The 21,552-nt window shown below is 40.1% G+C and overlaps 1 protein-coding gene across 1 annotated transcript in view; it reads left to right on the top strand.

Annotated features, from left to right (window-relative positions):
- The window catches only part of LOC126284502 (nephrin-like), a 1,138,462-nt gene that overhangs the window by 812,814 nt on the left and 304,096 nt on the right, over positions 1-21,552 (top strand). The window contains exon 4 of the mRNA XM_049983477.1: positions 7,046-7,156. Within this exon, the coding sequence (XP_049839434.1) occupies positions 7,046-7,156 (111 nt within the window). The remainder of the gene's footprint in view (positions 1-7,045; positions 7,157-21,552) is intronic.

The following is a 21,552-nucleotide window of genomic DNA, read 5'->3' as shown; positions in this document are numbered from 1 at the left end:
GGAGCACATCATTGAACTGACTTAAACGTAACTTAAAGCCAAGTAATGCTGTTAACAAAACTCTGAAATACCAGAACTATTTCAGATATCTTTCTTTGAAGCACCGATCCAGTGTGGATAAGGCGGCTGTACTCGATACTGGCCTAAAATGTTGGCACCACATCAGAGAAATATCTCTCAAGACGTCTTGGTGCACTCTATGCACTCATCATTGTCAACTCAAAATTATCGAATTTTCGTCCTAACCACGCTTGCAAAGTATGGAAAAAATGCATCTGCAAAAGCTACAAACACGGCAAAGCATGTACCGCAACAAAAAGTTTTCGAGCGAAATACGTACGTGATGTTGCGGAAGAGTTGAGAGTCCTGGAAGGATTACACGAGAGCGATAAACAGCTGTATGAACAGGCAACAGGGTCTGCGAATCCATTCCTAAAACGGCTGGACAGATGAACTGGCGGCTCAGAGTCCTGCAAGCGCTCAGTAGTCGTACTGGATATGGAATGAGGCTACAAGATGGTGACATTAGTGTGACGTGAAGAAATGCTACAAACGTGCTGCACACAAACACGAGAACAAGAGAGCAGCAATCAGTGCCGAGACGAGCCGGCCGAAGTGGCCGAGCGGTTCTAGGTGCTTCAGTCTGGGACCGCGCGATCGCTACGGTCGCAGGTTCGGATCCTTCCTCGGGCATGGATGTGTGTGATGTCCTTATTTTAGTTAGGCTTAAGTAGTTCTAACTTTTACGGGACTGATGGCCTCAGATGTTAAGTCCCATAGTGCTCAGAGCCATTTGAACTATTTTTGAGTGCCGTGAGGAAATGCTGCAAGATGCTATGGATAAAAGCGAAACTTCCGAAGAAATTGCGTCAGGTACCCTCAATGCGCAGTTTAAAGTAAGACACTGATCCTTGGGTGATGGTGCTACCAACATCGATGCTACGTCAGGAAACATTAAGAACGGCTATGGAAGAAAAGGATGCCGAGAAAAAGTAGGCAACTAATCTCACTTCTGCCCAATGCTGTTGTACAGACTGGGGAAGCCTGTGTGTTGGTGAAGGCAGTGAACTGGCAATTGTAGATCGCCGTGGACCAGCTAAACCTACCTGCAATGGCCATAGGTGCATACAAGTCGCAAAAGAGCGTTTGTCTTATGTTCAAATGAAATGGCTCTGAGCACTATGGGACTTAACATCTTAGGTCATCAGTCCCCTAGAACTACTTAAACCTAACTAACCTAAGGACATCACACACATCCACGCCCGAGATAGGATTCGAACCTGCGACTAAAGCGCTTAGAACCGCTCGGCCACACTGGCTGGCATGTCTTATGTATCTCACAATTTAATATTCGGAATGCACATACAACACACCTGACCTAGTTTGTTCTTTGTTTACTACTACACTGTAACATTTACATGAAGCGCTGAAAACGATAGTGTTATATCCTTACCATCGATTGGTGTGAGATGTAGAATTCTACGAAGTCGACAACATCACAATGTAAGCTTTCCGGCAACAGATCCTCTGTAAGAGGTCCAGGAAAATTATAGTACACAATGAGAGAGAAAAAATTATAGGATGCGATCCTTCGCAAGGAAAGAAATTAGTATGGTCTGAAGAACATTGAAAAAAGAGCTGCTAAAGAGGGGTTCTATTAACGGCATTTGTTTGAAAGTTATGGTGTACAAAAATGTGAGTTGCTCGGTATGTGAAAGTGATATACAGCCGCTGCAAGTGATGGAAACATGGATGGATAGAAAGCTTTCGAAAACTGGACCCAGAGAAAAACAAATCAGAAGGTCTGGAATATAATAGTGCAACATTGATAACTCATTGGTCACATGACATAGATGGTTGGGCAGTAAAACTTTTTGATTATATATTCAGAGATGTTAGATATTTATGAGGTAAAGAGAGCAGGGTAAATCACACAAATAATTCTTCAAACATATGAAAATGACAATTGGATATCAAAGTTAAGAAGAAAGGGAGAGGAGACCGAACGCAAATTTTGTGTTGCCCAAGATTGAACTTTGGAACCTGTGAATTATGATACTGAACATCAGTGGCGGATCAATAAATAACCGTGTTTATAATGATGTGTCCTAAATTTTAAGACGTTCCGGAATAGTTTCCTGTAGGAAGACCCTCTTTTTCCATTGTTCCGCCTGTGCTTCAGCCCCCCTCCCTTTCCCAGTAAATAGGAACTTTCTCTAAATTGCGCCTCTATTTCCATTATAACTTAGTAGTTTGCGTAGGATTTTTTTTACATTGGAGCAGTTTATTTTTGTAGACAGGAAGGCATCACAGAGAACTAAATCGGGTGAATACGGTGTATTGGGCTCTATACATAATGAAATTCGTTCAGTTTTGTGGTGCTGGCATCCTGTCTTGGTGAAACAGCACGTTATTCTTCTGGAAATGGAGTAAAGCTTTCTTTAATTTCCTATCGAAACGGTCGAAAACCACAGATTAGTATTTTTAAGTGATCGTTCTTAATCTATGTGATGCGTTTCGCATCCAAGGAGTTCGCCGCTGGCCGATGCGACCGTCTTCCACGTCTTTGCCGCAGTATTGCGGGAAGCAACATTTCCTCAACAGTGATAAAACGACTTTATATTTCGCTTAAATCGTTCCAAACTGTGCTTCAAAGTGGAAACACCCAACCGATTGTTGTTCATCTTCACCAGTCATGTCACCATGCGTCATCTGCACAGTGATCAAAAGTTTTTTAAGAACTGTGAATCTGAATTTAAATTATGAAAGTTTCATTTGACGGCCCGAACAATATCCTCTTCTCTCTTAGAAAGTACCGAAAAAGGGTAACACTAGGCACTCGAAAACAGAGCGCGGCTTTCTGCCGTTTGTCAGTCGTTCTCCATTCCATATTACTGAGATTGCTGCCGTGGCACGGAAGAAAGAAAAGCAAAAAGAAAAACGCCCTTTTGTGCCGCGCCGACTTTCTTTATTGCTTTCTTCGATATACGCTTGTAAAAGTCGCTGTAGTGCTCGTAATAAAATTCCTCCTTCATAATTACACTTGGACGGTCAGTTAAACTTTAATGACATAGTTGACACATTTGACAACACGAAAATCAAACGATGTTATTTACGAGCTTCGCATTCCCTTATGACCTAGGGTATGCGGGGAAATAATACTTCCGAATTTTGTATGTGAAAACTCTTCAAGCTTCTTAAATAAATTAACGTTATTAACATTATACGTCTTTTTCCTTCATCTCTACATATTTAGGACCATCTGCTGCCAGAGGACTCCGAATTGTAGCGTGTAACATGGCTGTGTGTAATGTAACTATATTGAAAAGTGCGAAACAGCTTTCTGTAATCGAGTTTCGAATTCTAAGAGTTCGTCCACACATGGACGATCCTCTTCATCATGACAGCACACGAACTCTGCGATATCTGCAACAATCCGACACTTGAGTTCACTGTCATCGATTACCATTCATACAGACTCAAACTGGTCCCATCCGATTTTCATGAGTTTCCAAAACTTAAAGAACACACCTTCGAGAACCTCACTTTCACAGTGATAAAGCAGTGCAAGCAGAGTTATTGTGATGTATGTCTGCAAGCTATCGTGGCCGTTGTTACTGATTCGAAACGGACAGAGCAAGAGGGGGAGTGTTTATCCAAAATATTATTGTCCGCCGCAGTTACTTGCAGCTCACACATAGCGGTAGCAGGCATTTCAGCCAATGAGTGTGGAATAGTGCCTTTCTATCCAATGACGATAGACCGCCAATGGTATCCACAGGGCATGAGCTACCAACGCCCCTTCTTCTGCATCAGAGAGGGAATATTAGCCGTAGCCATGTGAATTTTAACCAGTACTATCACTTCTCCAGCACGAGCTCCAGAAAACTCCCCATTTATAAGTGGACGCCACACTCGTCTCTGACAGTATTCTAGCAGTAGTGAACACAAAATGATACGGAGGAAGATCCCAACAGACGGGTCGAAACGTCTAACATTTTAGAAGAAACATGACGCGGCCTAATAAAACAGAAATTTTCACTTCAGAGGTGTGGTTGCAGCTCCGTCAAACATACTACAGTGGCAATCAACAAACTGATCTCTCTTCGGGAGAACATCGCCGGGGTGACTATATTGAGAAATAAATACGGAGAAATGAAATTTAGAATGGACAATATTAATAACGTTTGTTTCATTTTCAATCCTTTCAGAGTTTTCACATACAAATGCAGCGGCATTACTTTTCAGTACGTCTTCGTATATACAGGGTGGTCATAAATAGCCTGAATCGCTAGTAAGAATATTGCAGAGTAAATTGTGTTGAAAAATAATTGTTAAAAAATAGATATGTTGCACCGTTTCCGGGTTAATTGTCTTTGAAGATGGCCGATCAGGCCGCTGAGTACGAAAATTCAAGCGGCCCACCAGAGACGGTGTCGCCCAATCTTTTTGTCGTTTGGTTTGCCAAGACCGAACATGAGATGGATAGAAAAATTGGACATGCGACGACAGTAAGGATCGAACTAGAGCAGTCCCATGCCCTGTAATCTACGTTGTGAGTACAACTGACATTAACTGAATCTGGTTGGCGGCTTGAATACGGCCTGACTGATTAACTTCAATGTTAGTTAAGTCCGAAACGGCGCAAAGCATCGAATTTTTTCTTCATTATTACGTCTCAGCACAAACTACCCTGAACTTCTTTACAAGCTTTTCAGATCGCTTCAGGCTACCCTGTATAAGAAACGGTATAAAAAATTTTCGTTTGAGGGCGTTGTTGTACAGTATATGCAACGCAGCGCGACACCAATGCGAGTATATAAGCACCGACATGTAGGAAAGGGGTGTGGCATTCGTGTCTTTCCGACGTGCATGCAATAAATGCGGAAATGTGAACTATGGTGAAGTTATTACCAATTGCGTCCAAACAGGACCTACGTGCTGCTATTCTTTTCTTGATTGTCGAAGGGAACACACTGGTAGACAGCCATCGGAGAATGAAGAATAGGGCACCATGTCTGTCGAAAATCACGGCTGTAGAATCGTGTGCCAAATTCCGTGCTGGCCAACGGTTTACAATTATATCTCAATGTGACAAATGTGGTAATGCAGAAGTTACGCCAACGCAAGTGCGATACACGCTAACATCCGCCCTATGGAACTGGTCATGGCTTCGGTCCCTTACAACAGACCTTGAAGAGCGACGTTTCCAGTCGGATTAGGATGTGCAACAGTAAGTTACCGACTTCTTCACAACGCAGGTCGCGGTGTCTTAAAAAACGGATATCTTCAACCTTGTGCGTCGGTAGAGCGATCGCCTCGACAATCACGTCGATTTTGCCTTATAAGCATACCAGCCTTCGAGCGGAAACTTTTCAATCCCCCATATAGATCTATTTATAACACTGTGCACTAGTATGATAGAATACAAGAGAAACTGAATATCGGTCGTTATTTCCGACATGCATTCTCAGTGCGTGCTTTGTTTGCTGTTCGCATTCTTTTATACGTAGTAAAACCAATTTTCTTTTGCCAACATTACTGTTTAATAGCCTGCAAAGGAATTTGGCTAAGGTATCAAGTTTTTTTTGTAGTTAAGTTAGAGAGTCCTGCCAGGTTCTCTTTGGGCCTACGTACAACTCTTTACACAATATCATCTGCTTTCCCTTCAGCCTACAGATGTTATAACCAAGAAGCGTCGGAACTGCGCGTTCTGCGAATGCAACATCTGTATCTACATCTACAAGTATGCTACGAAGGTCGTCTTTTCGTGTGTGGCCGGTGGAGCGCGGGGGGGGGGGGGGGGGGGGGGGGGAGGAGGAGACATCTGATACTGCTATCGTTTCCTCCCGTTTCTTATTCCAATAGCGAATGGTGCGTGGGAAGAGGAAGTGTCGATAAACTTTGCAAGAGCTCTAACCCCTGTGACTTTCAGGTCCTAGTCATATCGGAAGACATGTTTGGGAGGAAGGAGTAACGTACCCGACTCCTGTTGTAAGGTCCCTCTCAGAATTTCCACAGTAAATCTCCCCGTGAAACACAATGCCATATTTTGCAATATTTTGCAACTGAAATACTGCATTCTCAAATTACTGCTAGGAAGAGAACTCCCAGGTGTTCCTATGTCGATCCAGCGACAGCGTTAATTACGATTGCAGTGGAAATAGGATTATCGTTGCCAGAAAGAAATTTTCACTGTGCAACGGAATGTGCACTTATATGAACATTCCTTGCAGATTGAAACTGTGTGCCGGACATAGACTCGAACTCAGGACCTTTGCCTTTCGCGGGAAAATGCTCTACCGACTTACCTGCCCAAGAACGGCTCTCGACCCGTCCTCACATCTTTAATTTCGCAGTGCCCTGTCTCCTACTTCCCAAACTTACCAGGAGTTCCTCGGCTCATCATGTGCGGGACTAGCCCTCCTGGAAGAAAGGATATTGTGGAGATATGACTTAGCCACAGCTTGGGAGATGTTCCCAGAATGAAATTTTCATTCTGCAGCGGAGTGTCTGATGACATTCTTTTATTTTTTAATGCAAAACATCAGTTCCAAAGACAGAAGTTTTAGGGGAACGTATTTTCAGACATCATGTTACCATTGCACCCGAGAAACAGATGGCAACTCTATCATTAGCGATGTCTTCCTGAAGAAAAGTGAAGATGCGTCATGGCAAAACAAACAGTTTCAGTTGTACCATATACAGTTACAGTGTAAACAAGTTCTTTGAACAACCGACGCTGATCGATAGCCACAAAACAGACGACTTTTACCAACACTACTGTGGAATAATGGATACCCTCAACCAATGCAACTCCAGTTCGCTCTATATTGCAGATCTTCAGCTTGGACCGTTCACTGTTTCGATTTTGGTTCTTTCTTCACAGTTCAGTACACCTTCTATGTTTAGTTTTTGACGCGCAGTCCAGAGGATCATCTTACCTCTAAGCCTGGGGCGGGGTGGGGGAGGAGTTTCCCTTGTCAGTAGTGGACAGTGGCGTTACGGCCAGTGCTAACGCTTCCCTGTGTCTTGTGTGTTGCAGTGCTGCCGGAGAGGCCGCAGCTTCTGGACCGCTGGGGACGCAGCCTGGGGACGACCCTGGGACCGTTGCTCGAGGGGGACCCTCTGATACTCACGTGCAGGGTCCAGGGAGGTACGTGCCTCTGCTCATGAGTGCATGCTGAGTTTGTCATTGTGGCACCTGTTCGGATTCCTTTTAAAGACTATCAGTATTAGTAAATTGTCCTTTTGCATCTCCGTAAGTGCTGAAGGCATCATGGTAAGACTGAACCCATTAAAGGTGACGTCTCCTTAATTTATTAAAATTTAGATATTGGATTAAGTCCATATCGATATCATTCTCAGAAGCTGCGAGATCGTCGTAAAAAAACAGTGACCCATATATGTAATAAGATTCCTTTAAAAAAGAAGTCCTCATGTACTGCCGGCCGCTGTGGCCGTGCGGTTCTAGGCGCTGCAGTCCGGAACCGCGGGACTGCTACGGTCGCAGGTTCGAATCCTGCCTGGGACATGGATGTGTTTTATGTCCTTAGATTAGTTAGGTTTAAGTACTTCTAAGTTCTAGGGGACTGATGACCTCAGATGTTAAGTCCCATAGTGCTCAGAGCCATTTGAACCATCCTAATGTTCTGCAGCCATAATGGCTACAGTATATTAGGACTTTGTTTTTAAGAAGCATATCTGATGATTGTCATTAAAGTCCGAAACCGTTAATCAGTTGACAAAAAGTTTGTGACCATTGACGTAAATTAAAGTAAACGATATCATTCTACTTGTGTCACTGAAGCTCCGCAATGTGACCCTAGCAGGAATTAATTTACCGTAAAATGCAGACTTTCTCGACCCCAAGTTACGTAATAGAAGATACCGGTCTTATTGACTTCAGGTCGCATTGTAAGAAAATTTTCGTGCCTAGATTCATGTCTGGAACGGAGATCGCTCAGATCGTAGAAAGACGTAGGTTCTTCATTCTCAAACGTACAATATATAAGGTTGTCTGAAGTGCCGAACTGATAATGACGTCACCCGGCTGCTTCCAACGATTGCAGAGTCCCGCCGACCGTGTATTACAAAGCGTCTTCAACAGCATATTCTACACTGTTGGCTTTAGTTCGTATTTCAAGAAAGATCAAGATCACATAATAATTACTTACAGAAGTGGCTAATAGCACTAAATGATAAATACACTGTCTGATGGAAAACATGAAGCACCCATAAGGAATGAACGAAAGTTTACATGTTGAGGGTGATAACAGAGTCAAATCAGATTTAAAATAAGTTGACAGTATGTGCTCATTTACCAGTAAGATACAGTGAAGTTCATGTGGCCTTGATTAGCTTGGTATCGTAAAGTCATTTTATTCTCTCTTTAGTCAAGCTGCCCCACAGCTGTTATTGCTTAAATGTGAAATGTGTGTGTGCATTTCTAAGGGACCAAATTGCTGAGGTCATTTGTCCCTAGACTTACAAACTACTTAAACTAACTTATGCTAATACCAACACACACACCCATGCCCGAGAGAGGACTCGAACCACCAGCGAGAGGGGCCGCACAGTCCGTGACATGAGACCTCAAACCGCGCGGCCACTCCGCGCGAATGTTATTGCTCGTTTTTGACATCCTGATAATGGAACTGGAACGTAGATGGCAATCAATGTGGGGATTTTACTGGCCACAAGAGTCCTCATTATCATGCAGAAAGTTAATACAGACATGCGCAAAGTGTGGACGGACATTGTCCTGCTGAAAAATGGCACCGCAGTACCGTGACATGAGAAGTAAAACGTGATGAGCAAGGATGTCCGTGACATACATTGGGCTGTGACAGTCCCTGCAACCACTATCAGCCTTGAGCAAAAGTCAGACGCAATGGGTCCCCACACTATGACGTCTGGAACAAAAAAACAATGCAAGAATCGACGTCTTCCCATTTCGCCACTATACTCAATGACATAAAGTGTTGTGCATAACAGCGATTCGTCGCTGAACACAGTGTGGCACCACTCACCAACAGTCCATGCACCTCAGTCACAGCATCACTCCAGACGCAGACATCTGTGGTATTGTGTTAAGCGCAGTCTACGCACGGGGCGGTAAGTGTCTAGTTCAGCTGTTGCTAGTATCCGACCAGCTGTGCGAGGTGCACAAAATACTGCAGTGAGTCCATTACTCGTTCTCAGAAACAAGGATCAGCAGTTAAGGGATTAGAATGTGCTTGGTTATGCCACTTTGTCATTGTTAGACGTGGCCGGCTGTAATGTTGACGAGTACATCTGCTCTCATATTCCCATGCAGTCCAACACTGGATCACTGTGATATGTGAGTGCTACCACAAATCTGTGTATTATACAGCTCGACCAGTTGGTCAATTGGAGACACACGATGAAGACCCTATCAAACCATGTTAAATTTTAGGGACATAGTCTGCTGCTGTTAGCAGTAGTGGACACCAGAAGATCCTGAGGAAGATCCCGGCCGAGGGGTCGAAAAGTTGATCATTTGAGGAGAAATATGACGCAGCCTAATAACCCAGAAGATTTTAACTTCAGTGACCACGGCCACGACAGCCTGCAGACTTACATAGTCTTAACATGTCAACAGGGCGACTGGATCACCCACAGTTTTTGTAAGTGGTCAACCAGTCACATTTTCCGTTATCTTTGCAAGTCCGAAATAAATCTCCATTCTTGAAATTTTTTTAAAAACAGAATTTTTTACACTCTAGGGATAAATATCTTTGGTGCGGCTAAGCAGCAAAAATCAGCTTGCATCTATGTGCTAGTGAACTACAGTCAAAATTTCAGTGTTGGTATTTGATGATGCAGCAAGTTATAATTTTTTAGATGTAATATTAATAATGAGAATTTGAAAGTAAAACGACCTTGAGTACATTGAATTTTGTCACTGTAGTTAAATTATAGCAATTACAGGCATACTTTCGTAAGTCTGATTAAGGTAGGTTGTTTATAACAATGCATCGTAAGTTTCAATTTCAAAATTGTATGTGGTATACCTTTTATTTTATAAATTAAAATGATCGCTTACGAGCATACTCCCTTCCTCTGAGAATTTTCCTGGGATATAATGTGAACTTGCTGTTGCTGTGGTAATTTCAGGGTCCGTTATTTTTTGTAAAATAGTTCCCATCGGAAACGAAACTCTGTCTCAGGTTGACTTCTCGAAAGATGTGCGGGGTCGTGGTTGATGGTAAAAGCGCTCATGAACATTGCTATGTTCCAAGGTTATTTGTTCTATCTGAGCTTTTTACCACTGTACATAAGTACATGCAACTGTGTCATTAATTTCTACAGTTCGGGGAACAATTTTACTTGTGCAATGATCCTCACAGTTTTCAGTTTAGAAGTCTTGTAGCACCTTATTGTACTTTTTCCAAAAGCGTGAGATTTGTGGAAATTTCGCATGCTCCACTTCTCAAGTTTTAAGTTTCTCAATGTGAGTAAAAATTTCTTTTCCGACAGAAAATATATAATACCTTCGATATTTTCTTCACAATACGTGTAAATTTGATCAATATTCAGAATCTGATCTGTTGATCTGATTTAGTTCTCTCTAAACTGATCTTACTTACTTCACACTTGATTGTGCGACCCACTCCATCAAAGGCATGTTTTCGTAACGAGAACTAAAGAAGTGCACTTTGCCCTGTAATTGAAAATACTCTTTGTCATTACAAATATTAGTAAAATTTTTCCTGTTCTTATACTGGTTACCATTTACACCAGAAAATTAAATTACTTTCTCAACAGTAGATAAGTTTTCTTTGGTATAATTTATCACTTGAGACTGACAGGCCTGTACAACTGTTGTGTTTTGTTGTAAATAGTCACTTAACATAGGGATTGGGGGAGTTGTGAATTTTCCGTCCTAACTTTTAAATATAATACAAATGTATGAAGAGTTGCCTGGTCATTGGCCCAATGATATCCTTGAGTATCACCTTGTAAAACGTATGTAAAATTTTCTGCAAAGTCAAACAAATTAAACATTCAGTATCAGCAAGTCCCACTTTCTTTCCTCTCAAGAACTGTCCTTTTTAGCTTTATAGCTTTTCAACAAGTGATTCAAAATATTCTTCTTGATTTTTTATAACTGTACCATTTCAGACCTGTCTCTGGGGACCCATTGCTTATAATCTACACTGTCTGGAAGTTTCTCAGCTGAATCGTTTAGCATTTCAAGCAGGAGTCCTTTTCCAGGAAAATTTTTACATAAGTACATACAACCATATTTGTTAATGTCACATACAATAAGTACTTATTTACAGTTAACATTGAATCAGACGATCATCAGTTTGATTTTCTGATGATGAACACAAACACATGCAGAGTGTGTACCTGATGATCCAGCCAAAATGCACCATCTAGGGGGCAATTCACAAAACTTGGGTCTACCTATTTGACATTTTAGATGAGGTGTTTTAAAAGCCGAGTACAGTACTAAGTGCTTTTGTTTACATCTATAACCCATTTGGTATACTGTTTTTTATCTACTAAGATCCTACTGTTTGCATAGCTTGGAAAGAACTGTTTCTTTCTCTACAATCTCTTCACTAACACCTGCCCCTTTTCTACTCCTTAATGTGAGTAAAATACCAGTTCCTATCATTGCATTTCGAGTACGTCCTATCAAACGGTCGGACAATTTAAATTCTGTAACAAATTTTACTTTTGACCATGAATCTGGGAGCAAGCCTTATATTTTCACTTTTACTTCTTTAGATGACACTGAACATTTTTATTAGTTTTTAGTTTTTTGATTAAATCAAAACACTCTGTGTCTTAATCGCTTTTTTGTTGTTGTTTGGTAGTGCTGTTACTAACAGTGTCAAAACATGTTTGTAAATTTTCGCTTAATTTATCACTAGCTTTATGAATTTTACATTCAATGTGTTTGCCTCTTCCTTGAACTCAATTTTCTAATTTTAGAAGCAGGACACATCCCAAAAATAAAGCAAGCAGAATCCATGTGTTGTACAGCTAGGTTTTAAGGAATATAGCCCTCATCCTGACAGTCTTTGTCAGTTACTACACAGAATTTCACAAAATAAATCTGCCAAAGAGGTTACCCAGGAATTACTTTCCCATAATAATGACTGATATTCAACAAACACAAGTGTTCAAATTTTCTTCTATCAGATCTGTACCGATACGTATCTTGTGTATTCTCAATGGGTCTAATTTCCCAAAAAAGATGATTATACTAAAGTACATTCTAAGTTTCAAGAATATGTAAATAATTGTCTAAGAAGCCGACTTTGCCTAGGATATTGGACAGGTCACAGGTGGCGGATATTGATGTTCCATTAATTATTGTGGACAGCTGTGAATACAGGATAAGCAATCTCGGACCAAGGCAATACAAAAGCAAATTAATTTTGCGTCTGTCTTGCAGCAAGCGGGAACGTATCAGCGTCTGTTCACCAGTGATGCAACTGAAATTTATAACAATATTCTAGAACTAACCCTTCCAGTCTTATCACTCTGAGTTTAATCAGTGAGTCTGCTCAACCCCACCTGATTCCAAGTACAATCATCATGGAGCATTTTAAAAATTACAATATTATCCCAAGTGGTTAATCAACCGCCATTATTACTGACGCAACTAGTCTTCCGGATTCTGGGCGGCCAGGTTAAAATGCAATGTGATTCAGCAGAGGAAGTGCGAGTCCTCTGGCCAACTTAAAGCCAAAACAAATACATTTTTACAACACTAAAAATACAAACACTTTTGAAACCAAGTAAGCCTTAAAAATTGGGAGATACATTAGAAGAACAGAAGATTCAAATTTGAGCATTTCAAGAAACATAAACAACGTAGTAACGCTACGGACTTCGGCAATTAACGTCTATTTAAAAGAATACTTAATAACACACCGTACCTGGGAGCTGCTCAAAAATAATTTAAATTCAGTAATAAACTAATGGCAATTTCTCTTAAATGCGCAAATAAAGCTTACACTTTAATTAATGCCTATATGCCAGTCAATGCAGATAACTGTAATACACCTGAATAAGTTGATGAAGCTTGGGAAATGTAAGATAGCATCATCTCGAAAATTCCCTCAAACCATGTTAAAATTTTAAGAAGCGACTTTAATGCTCAATTTGGTATAGAGAAAAAAAATGTAAGAAAAAAATGTTGGCTGGTTTCCTGAGCATAAATGGCCAAACCAAAATGGTCAAAGACTTGTTGAAACTTGCAAAAGTTTTAACTTAAAAATCATGTCAACACGTTTTAAAAAGAACACCTCTAAACAAATAATTTGGCAGGCTCCAATACATTTGTTGGGGAATTTCAAATCGACCATGTAGCAATTTCATACCCTAACTAGAAAGAAATTTTAAATGTACTATTTAGGAAAGGGACTAATATGGACTCTGGCCATTATTTAACACGAATAAAGGTAAAATTTCAATCTCAAAATCTCTTCAAAACAAAAAATGTTATCCCAAATGCGACGCTGCTAAAATGACCCCTACTCTAACAAGCAAACTTGAGAAAAACAATACAACAATTGGCAAAGCCTAAAAGAAAAGTTCATCAAAACAGCAGAAAATTTAATTCCACTTCGAGAGAAACAAGAACACCCATGCAAAACATTAGTTAAGTCTAGGCATGATGCATTCAAAAACTGAAATACTAACAAAACTAAAAATACATGTAACACCTTTCTAACTGTTAGAAAAGAAACATCTAAATTAATCCAACAGACTAAAAGTAACTACAAAAATGCCCAACTTTTAGAAATCGAGACAGATGTCCAAAAAAACAATAGAAGAAACTTTTATAAAGCATTTAAAGCAAAATTAACCAGTTACCAACCTCAAAGACTTTCCTTCAAAACTGAAAATGGCAGTTTGGCTCTTAACAACTAGGAAAATTGTAAGGCACTTGCTAATTATTTTCAAAACCTATTAAACTATCCAGAACCAGAGAATAAATTCCAACCACAGCAAACTAATAACACCAACCCTAATTCAAAAGATCCTGACGAAATCGAAATAACTGCACAAATTAAGAGATTTAAAAACAATAAAGTGTCTAGAGCACACGCCACAATTGCAGAACTACTAAACCCAGTTGGTCCTAACCGTGTAAAGAAGATCTCTCAACTAAAAGGACATATCTGGCAAAGTGAGAAAGTACCTGCGAACTGGAAAACTTCCGTCATTCATACGTTGCGTAAAGGATATAACCTATGTTAATAATTATCGAGGAATCTCCCTTCTCCAGCTCACATACCAAAATTTTGTCGCAATGTTTACTTGATCGATCCCAAGAACAGTTACTGCCTAAAACTAGTGAATACCAAGCAGGCCTTAGACCAAACAGATCCTGTTGGGAACAAATACCTAATTTAAAACTAATCCTTAGGCACCAAAAGGATTTCTAGTAACGGTATTGTACGTATATTTGTGTATTTTAAAAAGGCCTACGACTCAGTATATCGTGAATGTCTTTTGCAAATTTTAAAGGAAGAAGGGCTAGATAATAAAAGGAAACGTTAATCGACACTAACTCTAACGATAAATTCATGCGAAAAATTCCTGAACCATTTCATACAAAGAGTGGTGTTAGGCAGTGAGATGGACTCTCCCATTACTGTTTAACTGCGTTTTGGAAAATGCAATTACAGAATGGCGAGAGTAAAAGTCGAGTCGAAATGTAGATCGATCAATCAAGTTAGGTAGATATTAGAGTAGATTGTCTTGCCTTCCCAGCTGATCTGGCCGTTTTAACCAGGGATGTTGCCACAGCTCAATATCAAATTGAAATTCCTAAAGAAGTTGCGGAAATAGTAGTACTACAAATACGATTCGAAAAAACGGAATATATGACATGCAACAAACAAAATGAAGGATTTTTCACTTTAAATACGTGGAGGAAATCATACAAGAAAACACTTTGGAAGAAGCTGTCAAAACATAATAACTGCATTGAGATTAACACAGAGTATTTATTATAAAGAACACTTACTAAATTCAGTAAATTTAGGCATTACAGCTCTATAACCAAAAGTGAATGTCTTTATGTAACAGAAACTTTAATTTTAAATAGATAAAGGGATATTGAAGAAATTAAAAAAATATAAAAAACATAGAACTTGATTCATAAATAGCAACAACGTAATTAAATAGTAGTCTACTAACACCTCGATGCAAGATCTGTGGAAAAATCAGATTCTTTTGTTTAGCTCCAACAAAGTTACTAACCCCCCCCCCCCCATCCTTTTTTTAAAAAAGTTCTGTTTTCAATTTTTTAATGAAAAAGATCTGTTTTGGTCTTGGTACTCAGTCAACGTTATATTGCATAGCAGACCTAATAGTTGGCTGTGCTATTTTATTCCTCCATTGAAATTTTAAGCCTTGAAAACAGTATGTTATTCAATTGTGATTGATAGCCATATTTTCTTACTAGGATTAGTTTTAGGCTCTTGTTTACGGATTTGAATTATAGAAGAGACTCTTTTGGACAAAATGGTGTGTATTTCATTCCTGTAGCATTACCCACTCTACAGATATTGTCCGCAAATGTCTGTATAGTCTCAAATATGCCTGTGCAGGTCAACAAAAGTGGACGCCTCTCTGAAACGGCTGATAATAAAAGAATTTGAAGACCTAATTTGCACTATTTATTTACTATATATTAACATATAAAAAATCATAGAAATCGAAAATGTTCAATTAATCTGTATTATTTTATTGAATCACTTTATATCGATTGACACACGGCCTACTCTTCCTTCCGTGTGTTTAAATTTATTTGTCATGCAATGTAAGACAGTACATGCTGAGAGACATCGAGCTTCTGGTAAAAGAACGAGTAGCTAAACCAAAACTAATCCTCATATTTGTAAAAGTAAAGGTCGTAGATTGTAACAGTAGAGTGCCGAAATGACACAGTACTGACACAGCATTTAAGCCGATAAGAAACGTGCATGAATGTTTGAGAACCTGTGAAGCACATACACCCTCCATTTCGTATGGCAGGAGAATACAAAATATGTTGCACATGCAGTCAAGTGTACATAAGAACTACTAAATGGAGCTAACTGTAGTCTGTGCAGCAGGTATTAATCGACATTTAGTAGGGCCAGCGAACTTTCAAGATGAATTTCCTAACACTAAAGTTTTGGCGAAGTCCGGTCATTACTGTTCCAGAACGTACAGAGAGATTGTAGAAATTCGGACATACAAAGACAACTTTGACAGAAGGAGTGAATATAGTGAGTTTATAGGTCTTCCTACAAAATACACGAATAAACCAAAACATTATGACCATTCCCACAGCGACGTTGCATGTTGCTTGATGGCTTTGCCAGCAGGTGACGTGGTAACAGATGAATGTAAGCGGATCAGACACTGACGGGGGATCACCCTAACGAAGATAACCGCTGAAAATGGGGATATCAATTGAGATAAGCGACTTCGAGATAGGGCAGATTATTATTACGCAGAGCCTGAGGAAGAATATGTTGCAAATGGCAAAGCTGCTCGAATGTTCACGTGCTACTGTTGCGCGCATCTATGGAAAGAGGTAGAAAGCCAGTGAAGCTACTAATAGGCGCTAAATGCTTGGAAGTCCACGACCCTTTGCAGAAAGTGGGGTTCGGAGGCTTGTCTGCGCTCTACAGTAGGATAGATGATGATTGTGGCATCTCTACTGAAACGGCACCAATTCTGGTGCACACACATGTGTTTCGGAACACACTTTCATCGTACGGTGTTGAACATGAAGCTACGCAGCAAACGACCTCTACGCAGGCCCGGACCAGGGGTGGGGGGGGGGAGGGGAAGGGGGGATGAAGGACAACTGGGATATTTTCCCCGCCAAATGCAATTTCTTGAAGATAAAAAAATCTTGTTTCACAAATCTTCTAGCACGCAGCGCACGTTCACCTCCCGAGCATTCGTTTGATTTTGAAACGCATCTCTTTTTGAACATTACGGAACAAATTCTAAGTTGATTTCTGAACTAATCATAAGTTGATTTTTGAATGCGTGCATAGTGTACGCGATGTCTCTGCCAGGGGAATCCCCGTCCCATCAAGAACTAAAAAGCTTTCTCGCAGACAAAAGAAGATGGGCCATACAAGCTGAGCCGAATAAACCCAAACGGGTGACTGCCAATCGCTGTTTGTTCATGTGGTTAATTAGATCTGCGAATGATAAGCTTTGTGCTTATTACTTGCGAAATCCATAGATTCAGACTACCAGAGTGGAAATAAACGACTAACAGGAATAACAGGTAAGAAAGACTACATATTAACTTCTCGGTGTACCCACGAAAATGAAATCTTGAAGAAATTTTTTGCCAGAACGCTACGCTACTAAGCGCCAGTTGTAGAGTCCACGGTCAGCCACCGCTTGAGTTATATTCTCGGAATAGCACGGAAAACGCGATGTGTGAACGCACAATAACGCATAACCGGTGAATAAATGTGGAATAACTGGGCTGGTGATTCTGGCAAAGAAGTTAATGGGAGAATAAGTTTTGACAATGGCAGGAATAGTTTCAGAATTAGTTATCACAACATTGTTTGTTAGAACGGTGAAGGAGAAGAAATGAAGACATCACACAAATTATATGGAAGAACAGGACGACTCCAAATTCATATAAAAATTTCGTACTACTACTACTTTTCGATCTCATGCTTGACAAATTGGAACATTTTCTTGATATATGAAACTATTTTCTAAAATAAAACTTTTTGCTTGTGATAGACCTAATAGGCATTTGATATTGATACTTCGTGAATTATATTCTGTCTTGTTATTTACTTAAATGAGGTAGATAAAAATGATCATTTGTGCCACAACAATCTCCCTTATGTGGTGTGTATTACAGTTGCTGCAATATTGGAATAGCCTATTTCGTTTAAGTTTAGCAGACAGTGACAAAATGTACGTAATCAGATGAAGAAAACACATGAGTATTGGGTAGTATTCGTATTAGCAACTTTTTCAGTATTAGACGACGGCATTTTGATTTTTCATGTTGTAAAACGTTAGACGAACTTTGATGATGTAATAGATCTTTCGCAGAAAGGAAAGCACGCCGCGTAAAACGTTAGCTAGATTTCAGAAAACAAAATGCTGGGACCTAAGGACTGAAGAAATGTGGACCGTCTTGCTTGTCGCTTGTCTTTATTGGTTTTATGTTTCCAATTTTTAATTTTATGTCACACAAAAGAGAAAGTTATTAGCTAATAGGTCATGAAGCGTCAAAATTTTCTGAAGAGTTCTTTTTCTCCCGGTCACAAATAATTCCACTCAGTGTCAATTTGAGTTTTTTTAAGGATGTTAGGATGTCAAATCGGCCGACTGGGAGTAGGGGAAGCACCATAGGACATTTTAACTTTCACTGTCCTGAATATAGGTTTGACGGGTTACATTACAAAATACGCACGTTTGAATTCCACAGAGTGGAATAAGGTGATGTGGGATAGAAGAATGGTGTGTAAAGAGACGTGGCAGTGCACTTTCGCACACTTAAGACCAAATAACATGTATTACATTCTCTCGAACATAAACGTTTTATATATCAATCTCCTCAGAAAGATGTGCGCTACAAAGTGAACATATATTTGAAAAATTGTTCTTTTTAAAAATTTTTACGTACTAACTCAAACGCTCGAGTGGGAGGGGGGGGGGGGGATCATTTGGTTTTAGCCCCCGTTTGGAAATATCATAGATCCGGGGTTGCCCCTACCTGTTCACATGTTGACGCAACGACATCGTCAGTTACGGTTGCAGTGATCACGGGACCATCGACATTTGTTCGCTGATCAATGGAAACGTGTCGGCTCATCGGATGAACCATTTTCTGCTACACTAGTTCAATGATCGTCTCCATATCTATGTGAACGACGTCTTGAAATGTGCAGCGCGGCACAGACGCAGGTTGGTGGGGGACGTATTATGCTACGGGAGACATTCTCTTGTGCCTGCATGGGACCTGTGGTAGTAACAGAAGACACACTGACAGCGTGAGCCGCCTGTATGCCTCCCTGCTTGTTATGTTCCCCGATGACGATGTCTTTCAGCAGTATTATTGTCACTGTCTTGGAGCCAGAATCATGCTACTACGGCTTGAGGAGCATTATAGTTAAATCATGTTGATGCCTCGTCAACCAGATTCGCCTGACGTAAATCCTATGGAACCCACCTGGGTGGCTATCGCCGCCATCACAGTGTACGTCCGTTATTTACGCGAATTATGGGAATTGTGCGTAGACATCTAATGTCACACACTTCCACAAACCTATCAACCAACTGTTGGATCCTTGATACGCAGAATCAGTGATGTATTTCTTTCCGAAGACGGGCAAACAAGCTGATAAGCAGGTGGTCATAGTGTTTTGGCTCATCAGTGTAAAGCAAATGGTTACAGCATTTCTGCCGTGCTAGCTCGTTTAATATATGCCGATGTGACTCCGCTACCTGTGACGATGGACGGATGGGATCATGAGTCAACCGCTGGATGTCTACATATAAAAAGTTGGGCAGTTTTTGCTAGGAGGATAGGTTTTTGTTTGAGAACTAAGTACCTTCGTCTTTGTAGCCTATTTGAATTTGTACTGCAGTACGAGGTGAAACGTGTGTTGGACCACGGCCTGAAGCCCACAAAACTGCTACCACCAATGAAGCAAGTATAGTATCATAACAAAGAATCTGTACAAGAAATCAGTACAGGAACTACGTAGACAATTCGTAGTTTATAATCACCCATATCGTTACCAGGTTTTTTTCTGCAAATCTAGATGTCACAGTAGTCTTCCTTAAACGTTTGTATTTAAAAACACTACCGCAACGGAATGTGACGTAAGTCAGTCATCAGAGCGATTGCGTTCGTATACAGATGGTACGTAACTGTCTCCATAGTTGTGTCTTACGGCGTCAAAGCAAAACAAAGGTATTCTAAAAGTCTTCACCAACAAGCCGCCTCATAGTAATGTTTTTGTCCCAGCACAGAAGTAGCACGTAAATCGTGAGTGCGCTGTCCAACCTGTGTGGCTGCAATGGCACTATTAATAAAGTGGTCAAGGTTCACTTTTAATGAAATGGTAGGTTCTGAATTTTACTGCGATGTCGTATTATTTTTTATAATGCACATTAAAGCAGACATAACAGAAACTGATCACAAACATGTACATAAAGCATACACCTACGGTAATCACATTCTAAGGTGTTTATCATCCTTACTATGCGCAAATTAATCCTTGTACTCTGATAACACTATGTAAGTAATTGTTTCGCTAATCAGATTATATTTCCTCAGCTCATTTGTATTTTGCATTGTTCTCAGAGTCGTGATTTTCGACGCGCAACAAAATTCCTTCATCCTTAGTGTTCAGGGCCTGAGTTGTTTCGTGCGTCACTTGAAACTGAATTCTGTAGCGCCCAGCTCATCGCTAGGCGACCATTCGCTGCTGTCCGACGACACACTAAGTGGTTTCTTCTCTGGCTCGTTACTCAAATATTCTCCAAAAATTGATTATAAAATGAAGTTTTGACTACCAGGTAACATTTTAGTATTAAGAGATTTTCCTTACTGTTGTAAACAAAATAATAATCGTACTTTAGCAATAATACAAATTATACTTTAGCATTAATATATGAGTTAAGGCGCGCTGTTCAGATGGTAATCCATCCATCTTCTACCGCAGCAACCGATCAGATAACACCACCATCCAGCTGGCGCAGTTTCTCACGATAGGTGTAGCTGTAATACCACTTGTTTTTCGTACTTCAGTTTATGGCGGCATGTGTCATTTGCTGGGTCTTCGATCATATTAGATGCGCAGCATGGAAATAAAGCTTATGGCTCCCAGGTCTAGAAATGCTACAACATCTAAAGCGTAATTCTCAATTTGGTTTCTATCTACTGAGCTTTTCTCTGTATCTATATACTGGTTTATAATCTCGACTACCGTCCCTGCAATTAAAGTGTGTGACGATTTGCGTCTCTGTTTAGAAATCAGTGTCCCTCCATCGTTGAATATGTTTACTTTTTTGTCGTCCGAATCTACTAGATCCCAAATTCTAAGTAATTTATCAATTTTATTAAGCTGTTTTAGTTATGGCCGTCTATCCAGCCTTAAAGTAACATTGGTGGTAAATACCTACATTCTACGTTCTATTATTTCAGAGTCCTTGTTTATGGTCATCGGTTAGATCTCCCTGCAAGCAATTACTTCACACCTAAAACTGGTCACCATCATCTTGATCAACAACGCTAAACGCCAGTGACAACCAGGACTCTTATTTGTGTAATCACAATAAGTATATTCTTTTCTGTTAAGAAAAATTCGAGAAAATTTCCGATATTTAACATTGTCAACCTGGCGTAATTAAATATCTCCTAATGTTTCTTTCGCCCTGTTTTAATTTTTTTTTTTACCTCTATATGGTTGCTGACAACTCAACGCCTCCAGGGTGGGACGAGGGATGATGAAATAGCAAAGAAGAAGCAAATTACCACAGACTCGCATCAAGTTTAAGTAT

The sequence above is a fragment of the Schistocerca gregaria genome, chromosome 8 (assembly GCF_023897955.1).
Source record: "Schistocerca gregaria isolate iqSchGreg1 chromosome 8, iqSchGreg1.2, whole genome shotgun sequence".
NCBI lineage: Eukaryota > Metazoa > Arthropoda > Insecta > Orthoptera > Acrididae > Schistocerca > Schistocerca gregaria.
This window is presented reverse-complemented; position numbering and strand designations above follow the sequence as displayed.